General features: G+C 49.3%; 9 protein-coding genes across 9 annotated transcripts; 4 read left to right on the forward strand and 5 right to left on the reverse strand.

Moving 5' to 3' along the window:
- Positions 1–1198: 1198 nt before the first annotated feature.
- N7509_011855 (uncharacterized protein) lies at positions 1199–2633 on the forward strand (the record flags this gene model as incomplete). The annotated part of the gene is made up of 5 exons (XM_056636492.1): positions 1199–1448; positions 1591–1699; positions 1752–1997; positions 2054–2132; positions 2193–2633. 5 exons carry the CDS (start codon positions 1199–1201, stop codon positions 2631–2633), a joined length of 1125 nt encoding a protein of 374 aa, XP_056482522.1.
- Positions 2634–4401: 1768 nt separating this feature from the next.
- Positions 4402–5983, forward strand: gatA (4-aminobutyrate transaminase gatA; the record flags this gene model as incomplete). The annotated part of the gene is made up of 3 exons (XM_056636493.1): positions 4402–4652; positions 4739–5477; positions 5555–5983. 3 exons carry the CDS (start codon positions 4402–4404, stop codon positions 5981–5983), a joined length of 1419 nt encoding a protein of 472 aa, XP_056482523.1.
- A 548-nt stretch (positions 5984–6531) lies between these two features.
- Positions 6532–7109, reverse strand: spt4 (transcription elongation factor SPT4; the record flags this gene model as incomplete). The annotated part of the gene is made up of 4 exons (XM_056636494.1): positions 6532–6565; positions 6626–6678; positions 6751–6948; positions 7032–7109. The coding sequence occupies 4 exons, from the start codon at positions 7107–7109 to the stop codon at positions 6532–6534; spliced, it is 363 nt and encodes a 120-aa protein (XP_056482524.1).
- Positions 7110–7435: 326 nt separating this feature from the next.
- ppt1 (protein serine/threonine phosphatase PPT1) lies at positions 7436–9146 on the forward strand (the record flags this gene model as incomplete). Its single annotated transcript, XM_056636495.1, has 4 exons — positions 7436–7585; positions 7681–7761; positions 7885–9051; positions 9111–9146. 4 exons carry the CDS (start codon positions 7436–7438, stop codon positions 9144–9146), a joined length of 1434 nt encoding a protein of 477 aa, XP_056482525.1.
- A 1763-nt stretch (positions 9147–10909) lies between these two features.
- Positions 10910–12698, forward strand: N7509_011859 (uncharacterized protein; the record flags this gene model as incomplete). Its single annotated transcript, XM_056636496.1, has 7 exons — positions 10910–11164; positions 11233–11380; positions 11447–11531; positions 11587–11712; positions 11765–12114; positions 12176–12417; positions 12453–12698. The coding sequence occupies 7 exons, from the start codon at positions 10910–10912 to the stop codon at positions 12696–12698; spliced, it is 1452 nt and encodes a 483-aa protein (XP_056482526.1).
- Positions 12699–13357: 659 nt separating this feature from the next.
- Positions 13358–14528, reverse strand: N7509_011860 (DUF167 domain-containing protein; the record flags this gene model as incomplete). Its single annotated transcript, XM_056636497.1, has 4 exons — positions 13358–13730; positions 13792–13964; positions 14094–14237; positions 14316–14528. 4 exons carry the CDS (start codon positions 14526–14528, stop codon positions 13358–13360), a joined length of 903 nt encoding a protein of 300 aa, XP_056482527.1.
- Positions 14529–15085: 557 nt separating this feature from the next.
- On the reverse strand, positions 15086–15620 carry N7509_011861 (uncharacterized protein; the record flags this gene model as incomplete). Its single annotated transcript, XM_056636498.1, has 2 exons — positions 15086–15287; positions 15331–15620. The coding sequence occupies 2 exons, from the start codon at positions 15618–15620 to the stop codon at positions 15086–15088; spliced, it is 492 nt and encodes a 163-aa protein (XP_056482528.1).
- Positions 15621–15875: 255 nt separating this feature from the next.
- N7509_011862 (uncharacterized protein) lies at positions 15876–18059 on the reverse strand (the record flags this gene model as incomplete). Its single annotated transcript, XM_056636499.1, has 7 exons — positions 15876–16636; positions 16704–16969; positions 17023–17352; positions 17409–17553; positions 17606–17886; positions 17941–17964; positions 18025–18059. 7 exons carry the CDS (start codon positions 18057–18059, stop codon positions 15876–15878), a joined length of 1842 nt encoding a protein of 613 aa, XP_056482529.1.
- Positions 18060–19606: 1547 nt separating this feature from the next.
- N7509_011863 (glutathione synthase) lies at positions 19607–21218 on the reverse strand (the record flags this gene model as incomplete). The annotated part of the gene is made up of 3 exons (XM_056636500.1): positions 19607–20125; positions 20157–20850; positions 20917–21218. 3 exons carry the CDS (start codon positions 21216–21218, stop codon positions 19607–19609), a joined length of 1515 nt encoding a protein of 504 aa, XP_056482530.1.
- Positions 21219–21667: the final 449 nt, after the last annotated feature.

The following is a 21667-nucleotide window of genomic DNA, read 5'->3' on the forward strand; positions in this document are numbered from 1 at the left end:
AAGGCTGAAAATTATTTACAGCATTTGTACTCCGTAAAGGTGGGTTCCCGAGTGGACCACCTCTGGGCATCAGTCGACTTGGCCATTCTTGTTCTGAAAGCCGATTCGGGCCCTCCACCTGAACTAAAGCCGGCAGTTGAGGTTTTGTTTGTTTGGTTCGTGGATTTTCAGCTTGTGAATCAACAGTACTACAGTATATGGTTCACCCGGCCAAGAAGGAATGTGTATTCGAAATCACTTCTACCTCTTAGTATCCAATCACGAGGGGCAATTCATGCCGTCCACGCCTGGTTCAGCGCAACCTGTTTCTTTGGGTGGAGCATGGAACATGGGGAAGGGAGAATGGAGAATGATGACTCGCTAGGTCTACCGATCCCTGCACACAATAATTCGCTAAGGATCTTGAATTGTGGTGCGAATAACTCCGTATTCCGTACGAGTACTCCATAAGGGCAGATGAATTGATTTATGGGTTAAGTTTTCAAAGTGGCAACGCCTCGGCATCACCTGGCGGCATGCGGGATACAATTCTCCGCCACGAGCATGGCTCGGGAATGCAAAAAGCCTCTATAGGGGGGCTTTGTCTTTAGCTGAATCCATGTCCGGAGTAACACGAAGCGCAATTAACACACTGAACAATGCGTGCCTAGCACCAGGGGTTCGGGAGTCGCCTTTCACAAGCTTAACCTCTCACAGCCTATGAATCAGATCGGTCTCGCCTCAAGTGGATCGGGGTGTGAACTCTGGGGCTCTGGATCGACCTATCGTGTTGCCTTCAACACCGGTCGCCTCCGCTGGCCTCGGTCGTTTTGCTGCTTTCGAACTCGTGCAGATTGTTCCCACGGCTCATCGCCGTCGGAGTTATGTGGAACAACCATGGTGTGAGTCTGTCTGCTCCAGAGTTTAATTTATTTCTCATGGGTCCTAGTTCTCGGCTCTGGGTGCCTCTTAACTGTTAGTACGGAGTACGGAGTACTTGAATATATGTGTACCCAGGACCCTAGCGGGGGTGCGACGCTGGCCGGCATTTTTCGAACACTATACGACTACTCTGGAAGCACTACAGTCACAATGTTCTCTGTCGTTACACACCAATAGTCCATAACCACAATCCTTGCGCGATTCTTCATAGTACAAAGTCACTCTCTTCCAAGGCTCTATCCACCTATTGCTGGCCTACGCTTCGATATCGTCCACTATGCAGCTTCCCCCCGCTGCCGTCCTGGCGACATGGACGCCGAACTACGTTAACCCAACCACACGCGGCCATGGGGCCATGATAATCAACGTCGTATTCATTATTCTCGCTATAATCGTTGTTGGACTCCGCCTTTACACCCGTCTGCGCATTACTTGCAGCACTGGTGTGGATGACATCCTCATTGTGATCGCTCTCCTCTTCGCCGTCGCCATGGTCGTGGTTACTTCGTACGCTACAGAAGTATGGGGTTGGAATCGACACGTCTGGGATGTTCCACTAGATTGGCTCCCTACCGTGCAGAAAATGAACCTCGTTTTCCAAATACTGTTCTCTTGGTCATCTTCCTTGACCAAGATCTCACTTCTTATGGTTCTGCCGACGTCTTCTAGGCGCTGGAAAGGGAAGCAATAAGGTTTTCAACTGGGCTTTCATCGGCTCAATGGTTTTTGTTGGAACTACCTGCACTCTCTTTACCTTTTTCAGTATCTTCCAATGCTCGTGAGTGCCATTCGAGGATCTCAATTCAATCTCATCCTAACCAATCATCTAGACCTGTCAAGGCTTATTGGAACGTCGAACCTCAATATAAACACAAATGCATGAACAGCGGTGATATTCTCTTTGCTGCCAGCGTCATCAATATTTTTACCGACTTCCTGGTGACCGCTCTGCCAATGCCGCTCATCTGGAGTCTGAAGCTGCCTGCTCGTCAACGTCTTGCCGTCATTTCCATTTTCGGAGTTGGAATTATTGTCAACATAGCTGGGTCTTTCCGGACATATTTTGTTTGGCAGGCGTGAGTCCCGCCTTTATCGGATGTTTTCAAGGTATAATCTTGCTAATTTTTACTAGATTTGTTGTCGGCTACGATACGACCTGGATGGGATGGCCTGTACTCATTTCAGCCGCTATTGAAATCAACCTAGGCTTGGTATGTAGCTCACCTTACATTTGTGCTGCTATTATTCTAGCCAAACTAACGTAGGTATAGATCTGCTCCTCCGCCCCCGCCTTACGGCCACTCATTGCAGCTGTGCTGCCTCGTCTCTTGCAATCCACCCGCAATGTCGGCTACTCTTACAACCAACGCAGTCGTTCACAAAAGCTTTGGAATTCGACCAGCCGCTCTCGTAACTCGCACATGGTTGTTGGTCACGCTCTCGACTCACGTCAAGCCGATTACGAAAGTGACCGATTCGAAATTATGCGAACTGTGGAGATGGAGAGCTGGACCGAGTCCAGACTCGCTCATCACAATAATATGGGCCATGCATATGATATCTCAACCGAGAATACTCGCACTGGCTCTCCCGACCATGGGATTGAATTGAAGCAGACTGCCACGGTCTACTCATCTGCCGCCAGCGATAAATCCTCTGGCTCATTACCTCGGACGGCCGTCTCGCCGTTCGAGGAACGATACCCTCACTGATTACTTGCGATAATTATTGTATAAACACGCAGCTTTTTTTTCTTTCGTGTTCCGTTAGTATTATACTGTTTCGAATCTCGGTGGGTAGACTTTAAAAAGCTAGTACTGTGTATAAGTTTAGACAAGCCTGCTTAGGATGTAACGATTATGATACCTGTATGTATATGCATTTGATCTATTTTTTAATTCTCATTTCACATAACTCGAGATTTTTAAATGAAAATGAGTGTCATCGTCGACTTCTGCCTAGCTAAGGGCCTACAAGTAGATGAATGCGGGGCAGATGTTCGGAGATTTACCCTGCACGATGACGCTTGTTCCTCCACCTGGGTACTAAATTCGATACATCAATTTCGATCGTGCAGCTTGCCATTTAGAAAAATGACGAGCAAATCCTTCATTCGAACCCACAAAGAGTAGCGAAAATGGCAGAAAATTTAGATAGGTTAACGTAGTAGGTCGACGTAGATAGGTCAAAGTTGGAGTTGAGTATACCACCCACCACTTAGTAGACTTCCTTGCACAGGAATGGAAAGAAGGTGAAAGTAAAATGAAAGGACCTCACCCTTTGGCGTTCCATTCATTGGCCAACGAGTTGAGTTCACACAAAAAATCAACCCGGCGCTCCGCACCAACACACATCGACGTACACTCGAACAATTGTGAAGATAGATAGGAGATTGAGGAAGCAAAAAATGGACTCGCGGGGAATCGAACCCCGGACCACTCCCATGCTAAGGGAGTATTATACCACTAAACCACAAGCCCAGGTGTATGAAAGGGGTTCGATTTGTGGCTATCTGAATCTTCGGCTGACGATTGTGTGGACCCACCTTCCACTTGGCCCTAACGGAATAACCTACAGGAATGTGACTCCGACGGATTCAATTGCCATTGTATCAAGTGAAATGGATACTATCATTCAAGCTTATGTTAATTAAGTATAAGATTGGCCTGGGGGATGTGTTCATGTGGGATCAGTTTCAATGGCTAAAATAATGGGGTCTAGCAATCGAACTAATTCAAGTTCAAAATTGTGTCGGTTGATATATTGAAGTTCCACACGATTTACATATTCCTACTACTACTACTACTACTACTACTACTACTACTAGGTAGTTGAACAATACACCGTGAGCGTAATAATATATGGACGGTACCTACTACTAGACAAAATTGAAAGGCCAACTTTGACTTCAACACCAATAATCCGTAGGAAGAAACACCGTAGCCCTAGGCTTTGAACTTGAACTTGAATCCCTTGCAGCATCCCCGATAACAACTTTGATGCCCAGGTGATCACCCTGCCAAGACCGAGCTTATCTGCAATGACATCGGCGGCCCTGACAGGACCTTCAAGGGATCTCAAGAGTCAAGACCCAGGGGCAAATGGCCACGTGAGTCGAAAATTGGAGCCAACACCGCCATTTTAGGGAGTCGATGGGAGAAAATGGGGCTCATGCAGCCTCTCCCCCAGGTCTTTGCTAAAGCTGTTACTAACATTAAAGGCGGAAAGCGTAGACCTACTCCAAGCGGAAGGTGGGTCAACCTCACCAATTCGGGCTGGTCTCGGCGATTCTCAGCCCATCTTTGTCATCTGATTGGTCCGCGCCGCCGAACGCCAATCAGCCATTGCATCGCATATCAACGCGGGGGAAAGAGCAGCTTGGAAAGCTCTCAATCTCTCCGAGACGTCCTTGATCTATAAATCTTGACTGCCCCGCGTTAAATCTTTTCTTTCTCCTCATACATCTGCTTAATTCATACAATGGCCTCTATCCTCCGCTGCAGCCCCAAGCTGCGCACCGTGGCCCGCGTGCCCGCTGCTCGCGCTCTCTCAACCACCGCTCGCCTTCAAGCCGCTGAGAAGCCCTTCTTCCCCAATGAGCCCGCTGCTCCTTCGCTCAAGACCGCCATCCCCGGCCCTAAGAACAAGGCTGCTGCGGCCGAGCTCGACGAGGTCTTCGATGTCCGCAGCTTGAACATGCTCACCGACTACCAGCAGTCCATTGGTAACTAGTATGATATCACCTCCCCGCACCACCCCCTCACACACATCTCGAGGAGGAATTGAGTAGCGAGCATTGAGCTGACCCTTATTCCAGCATCGCCGATCTCGATGGCAACAAGCTGCTTGATGTCTATGCTCAGATCGCCTCCATCCCCGTTGGTTACAACAACCCCCACCTCAAGCAGGTTGCCCAGTCCGACGAGATGATCACCTCGTTGATCAACCGTCCTGCTCTGGGTAACTTCCCCTCTGCCGACTGGTCCCAGATCCTGCGCACCGGTATCCTCAAGGCTGCCCCCAAGGGTCTGAACCAGGTCTTCACCGCTATGGCTGGTTCCGATGCCAACGAGACTGCCTACAAGGCTGCTTTCATGTACTACCGCCAGCTTCAGCGTGGTGGCCCCAACGTCGAGTTCACCGAGGAGGAGCTTCTGTCCACCATGAACAACCAGGGCCCCGGTTCTCCCCAGCTCTCCATCCTATCCTTCAAGTCTGCCTTCCACGGCCGTCTCTTCGGATCCCTCTCCACCACCCGCTCCAAGGCCATCCACAAGCTGGATATCCCCGCCTTCGACTGGCCCCAGGCCACCTTCCCCACCCTGAAGTACCCTCTCGAGGAGCACGTCCAGGAGAACGCTGCTGAGGAGAAGCGTTGCCTCGAGGAGGTTGAGCGCCTCATCAAGGAGTACCACAACCCCGTCGCTGCCGTCATGGTTGAGCCCATCCAGTCCGAGGGTGGTGACAACCACGCCTCGCCCGCTTTCTTCCAGGGCCTGCGTGACATCACCAAGCGCACCAACGTTCTCTTCATCGTCGATGAGGTCCAGACTGGTGTCGGTGCCACCGGTAAGTTCTGGGCCCACGACCACTGGAACCTGTCCTCTCCCCCGACATGGTCACCTTCTCCAAGAAGGCCCAGACTGCCGGTTACTACTTCGGCAACCCTGCTCTGCGCCCCAACAAGCCTTACCGTCAGTTCAACACCTGGATGGGTGACCCATCCCGTGCTCTGATCTTCCGCGGTATCATCGAGGAGGTTGAGCGTCTCGGCCTCGTCGAGAACACCCGCGTCACTGGTGACTACCTGTACGCTGGTCTCGACCGCCTGGCCCAGAAGTACCCCGCCCACTTCCAGAACCTGCGTGGTAAGGGCCAGGGTACCTTCATTGCCTGGGACACCCCCAAGCGTGACGAGTTCCTCGCCAAGGCCAAGACTGTTGGTATCAACATTGGTGGCAGCGGTGCTCAGGCTATTCGCCTGCGCCCCATGCTGGTCTTCCAGCAGCACCACGCTGATATCCTTCTGGAGAGCATTGAGAAGATCATCAAGCTTCTCTAAGTTCGGGCACTATCATGATACCACCAGGCAGCCCTGGGGCTACTTTTCCTTTCTAAAATTGGTTTAATGAGCGATTATCTATTTCCTTTATTTGTCTGATCAGTCAAGGATCCCAGGTTGGGAATTCCATTTCTCTATTTACTTTTTTTTTTTGCTACGAGTGATGCCATCCAAAACAGGCGCTTTACATTCATAGACATCTCAAACGCCTATTTGTCGATTGAATGAAACTTCCACACTTGAGATGTGGCAATTGAAACAAACCCCCCCCTCCAACTTCCAAGTAACTCTTTTTTCTCTGAAACCCTGCATAGTAGTCAAAACTCCTGCTTGATTAGGGTAATCCCGAATACCGAATGCTAAAATGGACATAAATGCAATGCTTCCAACCGATAACTCCTGAAAGATCCACCTTGGTCACCAGCGATTCCGATTCCTAGCGATTTCCGTCCATGTCTGGTATATGAGGTAGGATAGGTGACTGGCGTTGGCTATTGGTTGGCGAAGTCGCGGGGTGACTGCTGGTGGTAAAGAGAAGAATGGCCATTTCAAGCCTCCTCCTCGCCGGTACTTCCGTCTCTCCTAAAAGAAAAGAGTATTAGCATTGAAATGAACAGGGGTTTATCGTGGAACCCCACGTACGGAACATATTTGATGCCAGCGTCCTCCAAGCTACCAATGATGTAATCGGGAAGCTGCAAACAACCGAGATAATTAGCAAGCAAGCTCCTGGTAATAGGACGTAACAGCCAAGAAGAGATCCCTACCGATCCTGTCACTTTCGTGGCGTATGTCCCCGGAACGTAGTTATCTAAACGTTGCCAACGCGCAACCCAGCTGGCGGTCGGATCGCGCACAGCGATCAAGCCCTCAAAGACCTGCGAGGTACATTCTTGAATAGCGTCGGTATTTCCGCGGAGCTGAAGGGTATTTTCGCAGTTGGGGCAGCCGTCACGCATGAATTTCTAGCAATACCAATCGTCAGTACTGGAGTTGGGAATGGAATGACGGGGCCGGGGGGCCGAGGGAGAGCTCGAGAGACACTCACGTTGTGTGCCTGGACGACGGAGCAGACCATGCAGGCGCGCAATGAGCGCTGCTGGTTCGAAGGAGTGAAAAATGACATTTCGAAGGAGGTGATGTGGGGTGAAGTCCAGTGAGGGCAGGATTGGAGGTTGAAAGGGAACGGGGCCGCGGATGGTTCTGACGGGTTCTACGTGCCAAGCCCGTTGGCCATCGGGGAAAAAAAAGAGTGTGAGAAGGGAATCAACTTTTTGCCCGGGATCCCCTTTCAACTCTCACAGGACTCGAGCTTCCTGAACTCTCCTTAACTCTCCTTGTCGCACATTCGACCGAAATACCGCCACCTTCGAATCCTCTTCCTCTTTAATCCTCCCATCCTCTTTGCAAACTTCCCCGATCGGTTGTCTCGTGCCCCTCTTTCCCTCCGCAATGGCTACCGACAAAGAAGCAGCCAACGCGCTCAAGCTGCAAGGCAATAAGGCTGTTGTGGCCCACGACTGGCCCACTGCTCTGGACTTCTACACCCAAGCCATTGAGAAGTACGACAAGGAACCGGCCATCTTCTGCAACCGTGCCCAGGTACGCCCGCCCTAATCCGTCTCCCCTCGTAGCGAATCGTATTCGCAAGGTCCGGAGCACTACCGCTAACACTGCTTTGCTCCTTTTCTTGGCAGGCTCAAATCAAACTCGAAGCTTTTGGATTCGCCATTGCCGATGCTACTAGCGCTTTGGAATTGGACCCGAACTACGTCAAGGTTAGTGGCCGTTACGAAGAGAGCCCTCTCTTCCAAGGGCGGGAACCCGGCACAATATGAACCGCGGAGCTGAAAATGAAAATATGTCTTTCATTTTTTGCTAATATATTGGATTTGTCCTAGGCCTATTGGAGACGTGCCCTCGCCAACACTGCCACTTTGAACTATAAGGCTGCTTTGAAGGATTTCAAGGCCGTCGTCAAACGTGAACCTAATAACCAAAATGCGAAGCTGAAGCAAGCGGACTGCGAGAAGCTCGTCCGCCGCTTGGAATTTGAGAAGGCCATTGAAGTTTCCGACCCGCCTTCCGCGTTCGAGGGCTTGGATATCGATGCGATTCAGGTGGAGGATGCTTATGATGGTGTGCACCTGGGCGAGGAAATGACGCAAGAATTTATTGATGATATGATCGAGCGCTTCAAGAACGGCCAGAAGATCCACCGCAAATACGTCTTCCAGATTATCAAGGCTGTCAAGGAGCTGGTTTACAACGAGCCGACGATGGTCGAGGTTGGTGTCGAAGCTGGCAAGAAGTTGACTGTCTGTGGTGATACCCACGGTCAATACTTCGATCTGCTGGAGATCTTCCGCCGAAACGGTGCTCCCTCCGATACCCACGCCTACCTATTCAACGGTGATTTCGTTGACCGTGGCTCATGGTCCTGCGAGATTGCCCTGCTTCTCTACGCATACAAGTGGCTGCGTCCCAACGGTCTGTTCTTGAACCGCGGAAACCACGAGACCGACGATATGAACAAGGTTTACGGATTTGAGGGTGAGTGCAAGGCTAAGTATAATGAACGGGTGTTCAAGGTCTTCTCTGAGTCCTTCTCCGCTCTGCCGCTGGCCACCCTAATTGGCGAGAAATACCTGGTCCTCCACGGTGGTCTCTTCTCCGACGACAAGATTACTCTTAATGATATTCGTAAACTCAACCGTCACAACCAACGGCAACCTGGCCAACAGGGTCTGATGATGGAGATGCTCTGGACCGACCCGCAAACCCAGCCTGGCCGTGGACCCAGCAAGCGCGGTGTCGGCCTGCAATTCGGCCCCGACATCACCAAGCGCTTCTGTGAGAATAACGGTCTGGAGGCTATCATCCGTTCGCACGAGGTGCGCATGGATGGCTACGAAGTCGAGCACGACGGCCGTTGTATCACCGTTTTCTCTGCACCCAGATACTGCGACTCAACGGAGAACAAGGGTGCTTATATTAACATTGGACCCGAGCTTGAGCTTGCATATGAGGTGTTTGAGGCAGTGCCGCACCCGGACATCAAGCCGATGGTCAGTCTATCTATTCCCTAATGTCTGCGACATTGAACACGAGCTAACAACTATCACAGGCCTATGCGCAGAACTCGATTCTGTCGCAAATGTGATGAAACCAATGATTTGCAAGCGCGGGCGTTGTTTTTCAAAAGAGCTAGAAGTCATATGCATGAATTTACGAAGAGAAGAATTCGATGCCCAGAGCCTCACCCCAGTTGTTTCTTTTGTTGTTGATGACCGTTTTCTGTGTTACGGCCCACGTCTGGAATTTGTAGATGTTGAATAACTAGCAGATAGGAAGACTAGATAAAGTGGTTTCAAGGGTTTACTATATGCTTTTCAGTCCATCAAACTAAATAGAAATTAAGACCAATGCTATAGCGAGGACCTGTCACTTCCGGGGACTAGCTAGTCTGATCTGATGGTAGATCTCTCCCCCATCGAGCCTGCACAGCGTGGTCTTGCCATATTTGTCTGAATCTCGGTCCGATACCCGGTGCTATGTCGGTGAACCTTAACGATCAGCTAGAATTAGACCCTCCACAAAGAAAGGCACGCTTTAACTCAACTGCCGAAAGACTGGCTAATGATGGGATTGCGTTGAAGCGATCTGCGCACCGCAAACAAGTATGCATTTTCTGGCGGTAACTGTCTGGATTACCCAGGTGGCCCGCTTCCAGCGCTACAAGTGGGATTGAAGCGCCTGAAAATCTCCTTGAGATCGCCAGCTGTCTTACTTTTGTGTAGTACTTACTCGTATCCATCTTCACAACGATCCCCGGTCTTCATGGGCCAATAGTACAATTGTTTGGTGGAGGTCTCGGGGCTTCCTTTCTCGGAATGCGGGTTGGTAGCCTCTCGGGATTTACGCACGTCTGTCCAACTGACTACCGATACAGTGGTGGAGAAGTTAGTCGATGTACGGAGTACGAAGTAATGGAGGGGCTTTCAGTCGGCTTGCAATGATTTTCTACTTGCGTCCTCCTGATCCAATTATTGAGATCATGTTCATAAAATTCGACTTACTACTCCGTGCGAGTAGACAATACCTGCCCATTCAGACGTACCCGAAAGACTCTGATCCCCCACTACGCGGCCACCCCGAACGCGACGCCTTTAGAAAGTCGGTCGTTGGCAGCCGTGTTGCTCCCATTGGCCGGAGCGAACCTTGGAATGGCAGTTTGAAGGTCTGGGCTAGGATTTGTTGCGTTGGCGTTTTGTACCAGTTCCAATTAGCTTCTCCCGGGCCCTTAGTGACAGCACATTCGTCAGAAAATACGGTGGAGCTGGAGACAGGGAAAAAGGGGCGTAAGCTGGATCATGCGGGACCACCCGAAGTATACTTGTACTAGCAGACTCATCATCCATGGATGTCAAGAAAGTTTCACTACTTCGCAGTACACGGCAGACTCGAAGTACTACTACTGTACATGCAGAATTCTGCATTTATAGTCCTCAATAGAACATGTATGTATAGTATGCCTGTCCTTGCCAATCGGAGAAAATCGTTGTCTATAATTAACTTCCACTCCCTCCCCCCCTACGTGGCAGTGCTCGATGGTGGTACCCTAAAGAGACCCACTTATGACAGCGCGTCAGGTCTAGATCGCGATGAAACCGCCACCCTTTCTGCATGCTCTTTGTTTCAGAAATTCTCACTTTCCTTTTTTTCTCCGCGTTTTCGTTTCTTCTCCTGATATCATCTCTTTGTCCTTCGTTTCTATTCTTGATTTGATTTTTGATCTGCTTCTTCAACACCTTCGCTTTTGCAATATACTTTCGTTTCCAACCAACCCATTCCAAGGTCCTTGAGAACCTTCACTTTTTCTTTCCCCTACTATTTTCTTCAAATTTCTGTTTTGCTACATTCAAGATGACCGACGGGCATTCTGCACCAGCCCACGATGCAGCCCCAACAGCATCGGGCGATCACACCGCTGCTCCCGTGCCAGCCGATGTACGAGCCCATGGCGACCACCACAACCAAAGCCAACCTCATGGCCTGAAGGAGCAGGACTCCGCTGAAAGGCTCACCCCGCGACCGACGTTCATGGAGCACCTGGCAACCTCGCGTGACAGTCAATTTCACCTGGACAGACAGGACTCGAGCGAGTTGGACCGTTACTTTGTACGTGGACCTGTCAATAGTAGCTAGGGTTACAATATCTCTTGCTTATTTGTGCTAATTGGCTACAGCACGGTCCCCGCAATATGGACAAGCACTCCAAATGGCCGATTTTTATGCGTATGCATGGAAGTGTCACCCCGAAGATGATTCTACCCATGTTTTGGGTGGCAGGCTGGTCAACTGCCATCACTTGCATTTCGAAATTTGTTCATGACAGTGAGTTCTCCCCTCAGAACCATAACCAAGCCGCAAAAGCCTAATCCCTGTACTTGCATCATATAGTAAGCATTGACAATATCCTACTCACCGTGCTGGGTTTCGTGGTGGGTTTGGCATTGTCCTTCCGCAGCTCTACTGCCTATGAAAGGTCCGAACTCCCTCTCCGATTTTCCCGAATATTCAAAGAATTAACGCCAGTTTAGATGGGCCGATGGACGCAAGTACTGGTCCCAACTTATACAAACCTCACGCAACCTTGCCCGTACCATCTGGGTCAACACCGGTGAGCGCGAAGGTGAATTAGGCAAGGAGGACCTTTTAAGAAAACTGTAGGTGATCCGAAGAATCTAGGTGGGAACTCAACTAACAAACCTCCTTAAGCTCCGCCATGAATCTTATTCTTTCCTTCGCCGTCGCTTTGAAACACAAGCTCCGTTTTGAGCCTGATATCGCTTACGAGGATCTGGCCGGGCTTGCTGGCCACCTCGATACATTCGCTCGCGATGCTCATGATCGCACCGTTGTGAATCCCCGAGTTAAGACCATCTGGAAATCTACAGGAGAGTACCTGGGAGTTTCCTTTGCCGAGTCTAACCCTCGCAAACTGATCAAGCGTTCCAAAAAGCCCATCGGGCACCTTCCCCTGGAAATCCTCAACCACCTGTCTACGTATATCGATTCTATTGTGGCTAATGGAACCCTGGTGTCTACTCTGCACCAGGGTCAAGCTGGTAAGAAAACATAACCCCCCCCCCTTTTATAATATTGGACACAATTCTAATCAATCGATAGTCACAATGTTGGCCGTGCTTAACGAGGTGCTTACCGGCACGGAGCGAGTGCTCGACACCCCACTGCCTAGTGCTTACAGCATCGCAATTGCTCAGATCTCCTGGATCTACGTCCTAGTCCTTCCCTTCCAGCTCTATGGAGCCCTTGAGTGGGTTACTATCCCAGCTTCAATGGTCGCCGCATACATCATTCTCGGCTTGGCGACCATTGGAAGCGAGATCGAGAACCCTTTCGGCCAAGATGTTAACGATCTTCCCTGGAAACATACTGCCGACAGATCGCCATCGAGCTGGACGTCATCACCGCTACCCCACGGCCCAATGTGGAAGATTTCATGACGCGCGCCGACAATTTGGTTCTCTTCCCGCTCAGCCAGAATGGCTACGACGAGTGGAAGGACCGATCCGTCGAGGATATTCGCGGGGCTCTCCGAGCAAAGGTCATCGCCAGCCCGACTGCCCTTGGATCGGATGCCTCGACTAAGGTGGCTAGCATCAGCACCCAGACAAAACAGTCTGTATGACCGGAGCACGAAAAGACGTAGGCCGACAGAATTGTATAAACCACTTTGAATTATATGGAGGGGGACAGGTAGACAGACAGACGGAGGAAGTTGTGCATCGATTAAGCGGAACCAAATTGATCTTGGGAACTTATGTTCACCAGCGAGAGAGTTACGGCGTATAACCAGGGCAGCAGTGATACACGGTGTCCAGAAAAATTTTGATATTTTTGCTATTAGAATGATAGTATTGGAATTTGCATTGTCTTGTGTCATCAATCATTTAATTTGCCTATCAATCCAGAGGGCGGTAGTCTGATATGCAGGGCGGAGTTTACCCTGTTCGAAGATCCCCAAGATGTCAACCTTGATGAGACCGAGAAGGATCGCAAATAGTCGACAAAGGATTCCTTCCCATACCCGTCAACCTTTTAGCCATCGGAATGGTGTAGTACATATCGACGAATGGTCTCTTCGTTGGCCCAGAATCCTACATAGGAGTGTGTCGTCATATGCAACACCGACAAAGTGACAGAATACCCACAATGGCCATCGCAGTGGGACTTGCTTGTGAGACCAGGTCTAATCCGTGGGCAAGGGATAGCGCCCGTGAAGCTATGGGTTTCCGACGTTGCGTCCTCAGATGTAGTGAGAAGAAGAGCTAGACGGGAATGCCTGAATCACGGAACGAATAAGTCTGCCCCGGATCCCGAAACCAGGGCGCCCAGATAATTTCCCTTTGCACAAACTCTCCATGCGACATTAGCACCATTGCCGCTTCCACCGCCAATCCATGAGCTGAGCGCTGCCACGACGGCTGCCGAGTCTTCACGCGGTACGCGTACCCAGGCGCAGTCGTATTTGTTTCCAATGGTAGAGTGTGATGTGGTTTGATCTGTTTTGCTCGTTGTCGCCTTGTTCTCAACCTTTAGAATATCGACTGGAATCGCAGTCCCCGCGACTCCGAGGAATTGTGACAGGGCGGAGGAGAGATAGGTGCGTGCGGAGAGAGCATCAAGGGGCTGTGGAGAGGAGGAATCTGGCTGGGGAATACTGATTGCGCGGTGTTAGTTCATTAAGCTTTAAAGAGAAGTCGCTCGGGGGCGTTGCTCACAGTTGAAGCATGAGATAGGTCCAGGGCGGATTGCGCGAGGTGAAGTGGATTGTGTTTGAGCTTGTCCCCTCGGCTTTCCGCTTCAACGATGCCGAGGAAGAAGTCTCTGTAGCCATCTCCATGCTTTGGCTGGTTATAAATCTCTTGGAAGGTCGAGTGTTGAGGTGCGCAAACTGCAGACCGAGTGCTATCGTTGCGGCAGAAAAGTGGATTTGGATGTCACGGGATTCACGCAACCCACGGAGTCGTGAAGTATACTCACTCGTAGACGGTGTTTATTATCTCGAATTTGGCTTCCTTACGGAATCGATGAGATTTTGGGTCGCTTGCTTCATGAACGCTTCTTCCGAACCGTGTTTAATCTCCAATTCTGTAATGGATAACGTTTTCTCCCTTGCTTTTGCCCCACGGGTCACCGTAACATTGGACTTTGGCACTTGGAACACCTTTTCACCCCGAAAACGACTGGTGAGTTGAAAGATACATACAGTTACTGGTATTTTTTTTTGAATCACTCGACATACCTCAGCTATGATCTCCGAAACAGCAGCATTGGCAGCATTCTCACGTGGAGCTAGCGCCACGGAGACATCAACCCGGTCTGTCCCCACCTTTGTCACACCCGCGCGGTTTGCGGCGGCGTTGGGTTTGACATAGCAGGAAATGTGGAGGTCATATAGTCCGAGCGAGGCTTTAGATTTATGGGCAAGTAAGCGAAGTAGTGCCGGTCGGCTCATGATTGATGGTTGGGGAGCTGAAGTGGTGCAGAAAAAGGGTCGATACGGGAGATGTCCTGCAATTAGCCGAAGTACTCCCGCAACTTGCAACCGCGTGACTTATTTGATCGATCGAACGAGAAATTCTACTACCAATGCATTCAATCCTGCCAAAATGCTGTATTATTTTTCTAATATTTCCGAGGTTTGATGATTCAATTTTGTATGTAACAGATACTCCTGGGGAGAAGAAGAAACCAGTACGGAGTACCTACTAACTTACTCTGCAGGTTGAACTATACTCAGCCAATTGGATAGTGGCACTGCATACTAGGCCAGTGACTCCTTCTTCCCTCTCAACTTTACCACCTCAACCTTTTTAACTCCTCATCGGACAACGGAATCTATTGAACCTTCATCTCATCTGGAAAAACGATTAAGATTGTTGTCTGGCATATCAAATTTGTTTCATGAATAAAGGGCTCTTAGATTTGGGCCTCAAGAACCCCCCCAAAAAATCAAGATGAGCTCCATTGTATACCATCAGTATGGTGAATACTAGCAAATACCAAAGACACTCATGACGTGGATTGTACGCGGAGGATGGGTCTCTTCTCTCTGAAGTAGCTTCTGCCCTGAAACAACCCCATGGAAATTTTTCTGAACGCTTTCGAAGCGCATAAATTGACACGATTCACTCTCAAGGTGTCTAAACAAGGCTGCCAATGCGACGAACTCTCTACTGCATTCCCGGCGATTAGGGCAGTGATACACCTTCTACTGGTGGACCGCGGAGTTCAAATGTTGGCTTAGGCCCCTCGACCCCGAAAATCGCTTGTGGCATAGGTAACACTCCCATGAGGATCCATTGTAGGCATTCCGGGTGACGGTATATGTACCTCTTGCTTCGTTGTGCCATTCGATTTGGTTATTTGCGATGTGTCCAGCAGTATCGTGGCGTCGAATAATTTGAAGAATGGTTTCGCGGTTCAATTTGGGTGCTTTCGGGCATGACGAAGATTCCAAGTGTGTGCAGGCACAACTGGCCGTGCCAAAGCTTGCCTTGCAGAACGGACATTCTACAGATTTTCCACGGTGGATTTTTGAATTCATATGCTGCTTTAGTTTTAGTGTGATGGTTCCTTTTGGCTTCTTTTCGGTGCCTTGGGAGGGTATTTTTAAAGTTGGCTACTCCCATAAAGGAATGTTTCCGACTGGTACAAAATTGACGAGATACCGATGTCCAAAATGGTTTCCCAGTTGTGATTAAATCGATTGAGATTGCCTATCTCCGTAGCTGACTGACTGGCTACGATTGGAAAACTAGCTATTAACAATCATGATAGCACTTGACCGTGGCACTTGAAATCACACATCCTTCGGGGTTTCCTTGTCAGTAGTGACCTCGTGGATCTCAGAGGATTCCTGGAAATCAGCAGGCTGAGCCATAGTTGTCTTGTCACCATACCGGTACAACGAAGGGCATACGAGATTCTTGCGTCGGAGGATGTAAGTTCTGATCCACCACGGTAGAACTTGGGTCAGCTGGTATTTGGCATGAGTTCGAGTCGGAACGCCAAAGACATAATCCAACTCCTCCAAAGAGCGTTGCTTAGTCTCCGGCATGAATAGGAAGATCAGCACCAGCGCTACAATATTCAATCCGGCATAGAAGCCAAAGGCACCCTGAGGGGTCAATGCTCGTAGCATGTAAGGGAATGTCAACGACAAAGCTGCTGCCCAGAAATTGTTGGTAGCCACTGCCCAAGCCATGCCTATTTCACGATGTGAAAGAGGAAAAACCTCGGCGGAGTAGGTAAATGGGACGGGCCCCTCTCCTGGAGAATAAAACCCATCGAAAATGTAGATGAAGAATGCAATCATCCCCAAATGGGCATTACTGCTGCTAGGAATCCAGTAGCAGAAACCGGCAGCCAGTAATGTCCAGCACATGTTTGGAAAAGTGAAGAGCAGGAGGCCACGTCTGCCGAAGGTATCAATTGTCCACACTGCTGGCCATGCGAAAATGAAGTTGATGAGGCCGAATCCCCAAGAAGCGAGGAGTGCATGGATATTGTTCGCTCCGGCAAGACTGAAGATAGTTGAGGAATAGAAGGAGATAATGTTGACTATCGTTGATGTAGGTTAGAGTAGTAGTTGGTATGAGGCTTGATCAAAAAGAGATGTTGTACTTACTTCCACACATTTGCTGAGCTATCATGACAATCCCAGATGCTTGAGTGGCACGACGCAGCCGCGGAACTGTGAAGAGCTCCATGAACCGAACGAACATGTTGTCCTGCTTCGAGAAACCTGATTGTTGCAGCATTTCCCTCTCAGTTGCAAGTGTCGCATGTATCATGTAGAGATCCCGAGCAGCTTGAAGAGGGCTGTTTCGCAGGCGAAGCAGAGAAGCATAGGCCTGACTGTGCCGCCCTTGGTCATCAGCCAGCGAGGAGATTCTGGACACCACCAGATTCCAAGAATAAGTGGCACCGCGGGAATGAAAGCAGACCCAAGTTGCAGCCGCCACGATATATCCCCGGTATTTGCAACAATCAAATTTGCGCATGTACCAAGAAAGATACCGAAGGCAGTCCATAGTTGCCATGACATGCACAATCCGCCTCGAATGCTGGTTGGTGCATTCTCTGCAGAATAAACGGGGACCGTGACTTCCTTGAGACCCATTCCGATACCCAGGAGCACTCGGCAAGCAACGAGTTGACCCCAGTGCTGTGTAAAGGCGGATCCGATGGGAGCACATAGGCTGAAAACTGCTGCAATGAAGATGGTGCCTTTGCGACCGATCAAGTGATTGAGGGGATCGGATAACCAGCCAGCACTAATATCAAAATATATCAGCCAAGGTAATCATAAAGTTTGATTAGATCTCCTCACAATAAAGCAATGGTGATGTAAGGCGTGGCATTGATGAATCCAACGATCCATTGGTTGCGGTCACAAGTCGCTTTATCAGGACAATATGGGCTATCGTTTGGGATACCGAAAACACGATCAAAGGTCAAATTTGCACCGTTGGAGCCTAAAATATTATTAGCACCTCCTTTCAAATTAAAATGTAGTTCTTTATGTACCGGTTTGGTCCCACCCTTGGATGGCCGCCGCAATCGAGTTCAGGATAATGGTGTAGTACAGGGCCCATGGCTGTTTCCAACGACGAGTGACTTCTTCACGGAGAACCACACGATCCTCTTCGGTAAGTTCAGGGATCGAGTCGATTTCGGTCGGATTTTGGCCAGCGAGGGCACCCTTCTGGAGGACCTCGGTGAGAGAAGTCAGGTCATGTTGTGTTGCGTAGTTCTTGACATCGTCCATCAGTTGTGCGCGAGTCAAACCTTCAAGAGGATTCTTAATCCTGAGACTAGGTATCAAAATTTGCTCAAAATCGGGCAATGCAGTTATAACTTACTCTCCTGTCAGGTTGTTGGTCATGCTGTGTGGACAGCCATGTCAGTAGATCACCACAGCAAGTCGAAAAGTGCTTGTCACTTACCCACCGAGGGCATCCTTGGTGGCCTGAGACGTCATACTAGCTGACCCAGTCTTTTGTAATAGACTGAATCAGAGATAGCGTCGAAGATTGGAGGGAGTATCGGTGGGTTGTGTCGAAAATGTGAAGAAAAGAAAGATGAAAGAAGGTAACCAGCTTGAAAGCAAGAAAAGAGGCAGGTGGGGGGAAAGAAACAAAAAGACTGACTGCACAGGGAAGGGAAGACTTGAAATCGAGTCAGAAACACAAGCGGTATATTCCGCTAACCGATGGCGGTTTGATTCTACTGGAGCGTCAGAAGGTATTAGTACTATTTACTAGGCAACCATCAGATATGCTAGGATTTGCATTTCCCAGACGGATTCTCGGGAGCTGAAATCAGCGCGGTGGCTGTTTCGCTAATATTCAGCTACTGCAGTCAGCAATGAAATAAGACTGGTAGAACTTGACCAGGGTGTATTGCACCACTCATCAAGGGTCTATACGAAAAGACGAAAGACGAACTTACAGAACTATGCCCCGCAAAAGGATCATCTGACGGGCTTAGCGCGTGGCTTAAATTATAGCCAATTTAGAAGGGCGGGGAACATGACACCAATCAAAAGCCCGAATTGTATTGAACAAGATATTGCCCAGCCTCTTAAAAATTAGGGGCGCCTGTTGGTGGCTTCGACACTGCATCGATATGCATTCGGGGCTAGCGAACAATACGAGAATACCGACACACCCATCCAATGGGCATAGCTCAAAGAATCTCCAAACAACGATGTACTATGCTTAATGACAAAGAAGAAAGAAGCTTACTCAGGCCGGAGGCTTAATACTTTTGGGTCCTGCCTTAACCGAGGTATGAGAGCACACACGTGGAGACTATGAAACTGACTCTGTGTAACAAAATGATTTTATTTGGCCAGAGACCTTGATTCAAAGGAATAATTGCAATACAACGAAGTTAGACGGGGGAAAAATTGGTTCAAAATGTATACACTAGTTACAGCTGATGATATTGTGCTTTGATACAGTCCACTTTTGGTAAAGTATTCCTTGTGACACGCCACAACGCTTATGCAACTTGAACATAAGCACTACAGCGAGGAGAGAGGCTAAACCTGTAAAACGATTAGCAAAAGATAAAGCAGCAACGTGAACTCAACGAATAATTTGGACCCTCACGAAAGGGCCTAGGTATAAAATGCGACTGACTGCTACAGATGCGATTATTCTAATATAATGGAATTTAGATGCTACCGTATGGTACTTTAAATGACTCGAGAAATTCTGGTGGGACAATGCCAAGAAGAGCCTTTGCTTGAGTAGAAAGGCGGATCTACAAATTCCTAATACTGCTAATGCTCAAAACGAAGCGGTGGACAAGACAAAGACGAGGGATTTATCATTACTCCAGAACAGGCTTAGTCTGGATAATACTGTTCGTCATGGGACTATAACCGAGGGAGGTAAAGCTTTTATCCTTCTAGGAACTATTGGGGACCTTCAGATGCAGGTCGATTTTTGATAGATTGTCGCTCTCTAACCAAGGTCTTCAAACCTTCACTTTAGATATTATTCTATTGTTTCTAATACACTAGTAGAGTAGTATGCTATCCAAGCTGGAAAAGCCAGCGGCCACGCCGCCTTCATTGACCTCCTTTCCTTTGGTTCTCAACAACCAACCTCCTTGATCGTTGTGTAGAACTTTGCCGTTTGTTTCCCACAGAATAGTGCCATAAACACCAAGCTCAGAAATGACGTTGCCACGGAGAACTTCTCCATCATTCCGCAGGGCGACATTTTCGGCGTCGGAGGCGGGATCAATCAATTCCATTAAAACCCATCCCTTCCAGTCCTTCTCCGGAATGGAGCGCAAGAAATTGGGAATTTCAGCCTTGTAGATATTATTTCCACCACCCTCCCGTTGCGGTTTGAGGACATGCTTCATAGCCGTCTCGGGATTGAAGGCGAGCTTGCGCCCCTGGCCATCAGTAGATAGGTCATACTGAGGAGCAAATGTTTGACGCAACCTCGCAATTATAGCAGGGTCGATACCACCCATAAAGCTGGTGAGGTGGTCTGGTCCTGTAGGCTCAGCAAGAACTTGCTGAATCTTTTTTGCAACCAGATAGTTGGTTCAAAACCGTCGGGCATTTGATTGCAGCAGAGCGCTCTAAGTGAGTGCGCGCTTCCCAATCACGGCTGGACTTGTATTCGTCCGGTGCGTAGTAGGCTCGGAGATAGACCGTCGTGACTTCAAATGCAGTTTCTGGCGAGTGTGGGGGTCGATAGATTAATGGACGAGAAGGATTTGAGCTTGGAATGAGCGTGTCATCAATGATTCTATTACTTGGTAGGCGGAAGACAGGAATCTTGTGGGTATGCGTAAGGTGTTTAGAGAGCGCCAGCTGGTCAAAGATGTTTCGTTCCCCCTCTTGGACCACAAACAGAACACACAAAGGAAGCGCCGGGGTTGACTTCGAGGGACCGTAAGCTGTGTGAGCAGCAGCGAGTCCGCCTGAGAGGGTCTCCACAGCAGTATTTTCCGGTGGTATGTTGGAATCGAAAAGAGGATGAGGCGGGTAACTTATCGGAGAACCCGGCGGGGAAGTGAGGAGCTCCGCATGCAACGACCTCACCAAGGCAGACAATCCCCCAAATGAAGAAGAAATCGTGTTAAACTCGACCTGTTTCAAGGACGGCGGACCTTCTGGAGTGACATGGGCCATGTAGTCGGATCGGAAGAGGCCCAAGGAAAGATCCTGGACATATCCCTCCTTCTTTACCTCTAGGTGTGTTTTCCAAAGATTGGCCACGAAATCGTCTACATCAACGAGACTGAGTTATAGAAGAGATGGTTAGCTAAGTGAATATCAAGGGTATCTGTATTTCTTGCAATCTTACTCTTCAATGATCTTCCCTAGCCACTCCTCGTTGCAAGTGATCGCGGCATAGAGTTGGTTATAGATTGTTTGGAGAGCTGTCGCCTCTTCAAAGCAGGCGGCTGGAAAGGGACTTGGGAAAAGGGTCACCGGAGCATTTGTAGCCAGGACGCGGTTATCATCTGCGCCAACTGGGAGTGCGGTTGGGGCGGGTCGCACAGCGAGGCCATTCTGAATCGCCCAGTTTTTGATTGTGGTAACAAGGTATTCTTGTTGGACCGGCGATAGGTTAGGAGGATATGTAGAATAAATGGAGTCACCCATGATGCTGCAAAAGCTCTAGCAAGCTTCAGTCGGGGTTGTTAGAATAGATACAAGCTCTGAATGGTATAGAAACATGAAGAAAAGAGAAATGTCGAAATAGAATAGAATTGCAAGAAGCCCACTTCCGCGGGCTCCCCGCGATGACAAATGCAGATGGAGGGGGGGATTTACCCGGTTTACACCGCCCACACCGCCCTGGCGATGAGCTCTTCATTCAAGGCAGAATAATTGTCTCGCGCGTCGGCGTTTGCTCTTGCGTTTGCAACCACCATCTTTTGTTTTCTGGAGCTAGAATGCACGCCTCCTCGAGTTGCGTGTGTTCTTTCCCACCTTCATTTTGCTCGACGCTTAAATGATCTCACTCTCCTAGCTACTTTCATACTCGATTCCCATTCCCATTCCCATTTCCATTTCCATTTCCGTGTCGGATCACTTAGTGCTTCTACACT

Source organism: Penicillium cosmopolitanum, assembly GCF_028827165.1.
Source record: "Penicillium cosmopolitanum strain IBT 29677 chromosome Unknown utg000011l:1.0-3548175.0:1.0-3550911.0, whole genome shotgun sequence".
NCBI lineage: Eukaryota > Fungi > Ascomycota > Eurotiomycetes > Eurotiales > Aspergillaceae > Penicillium > Penicillium cosmopolitanum.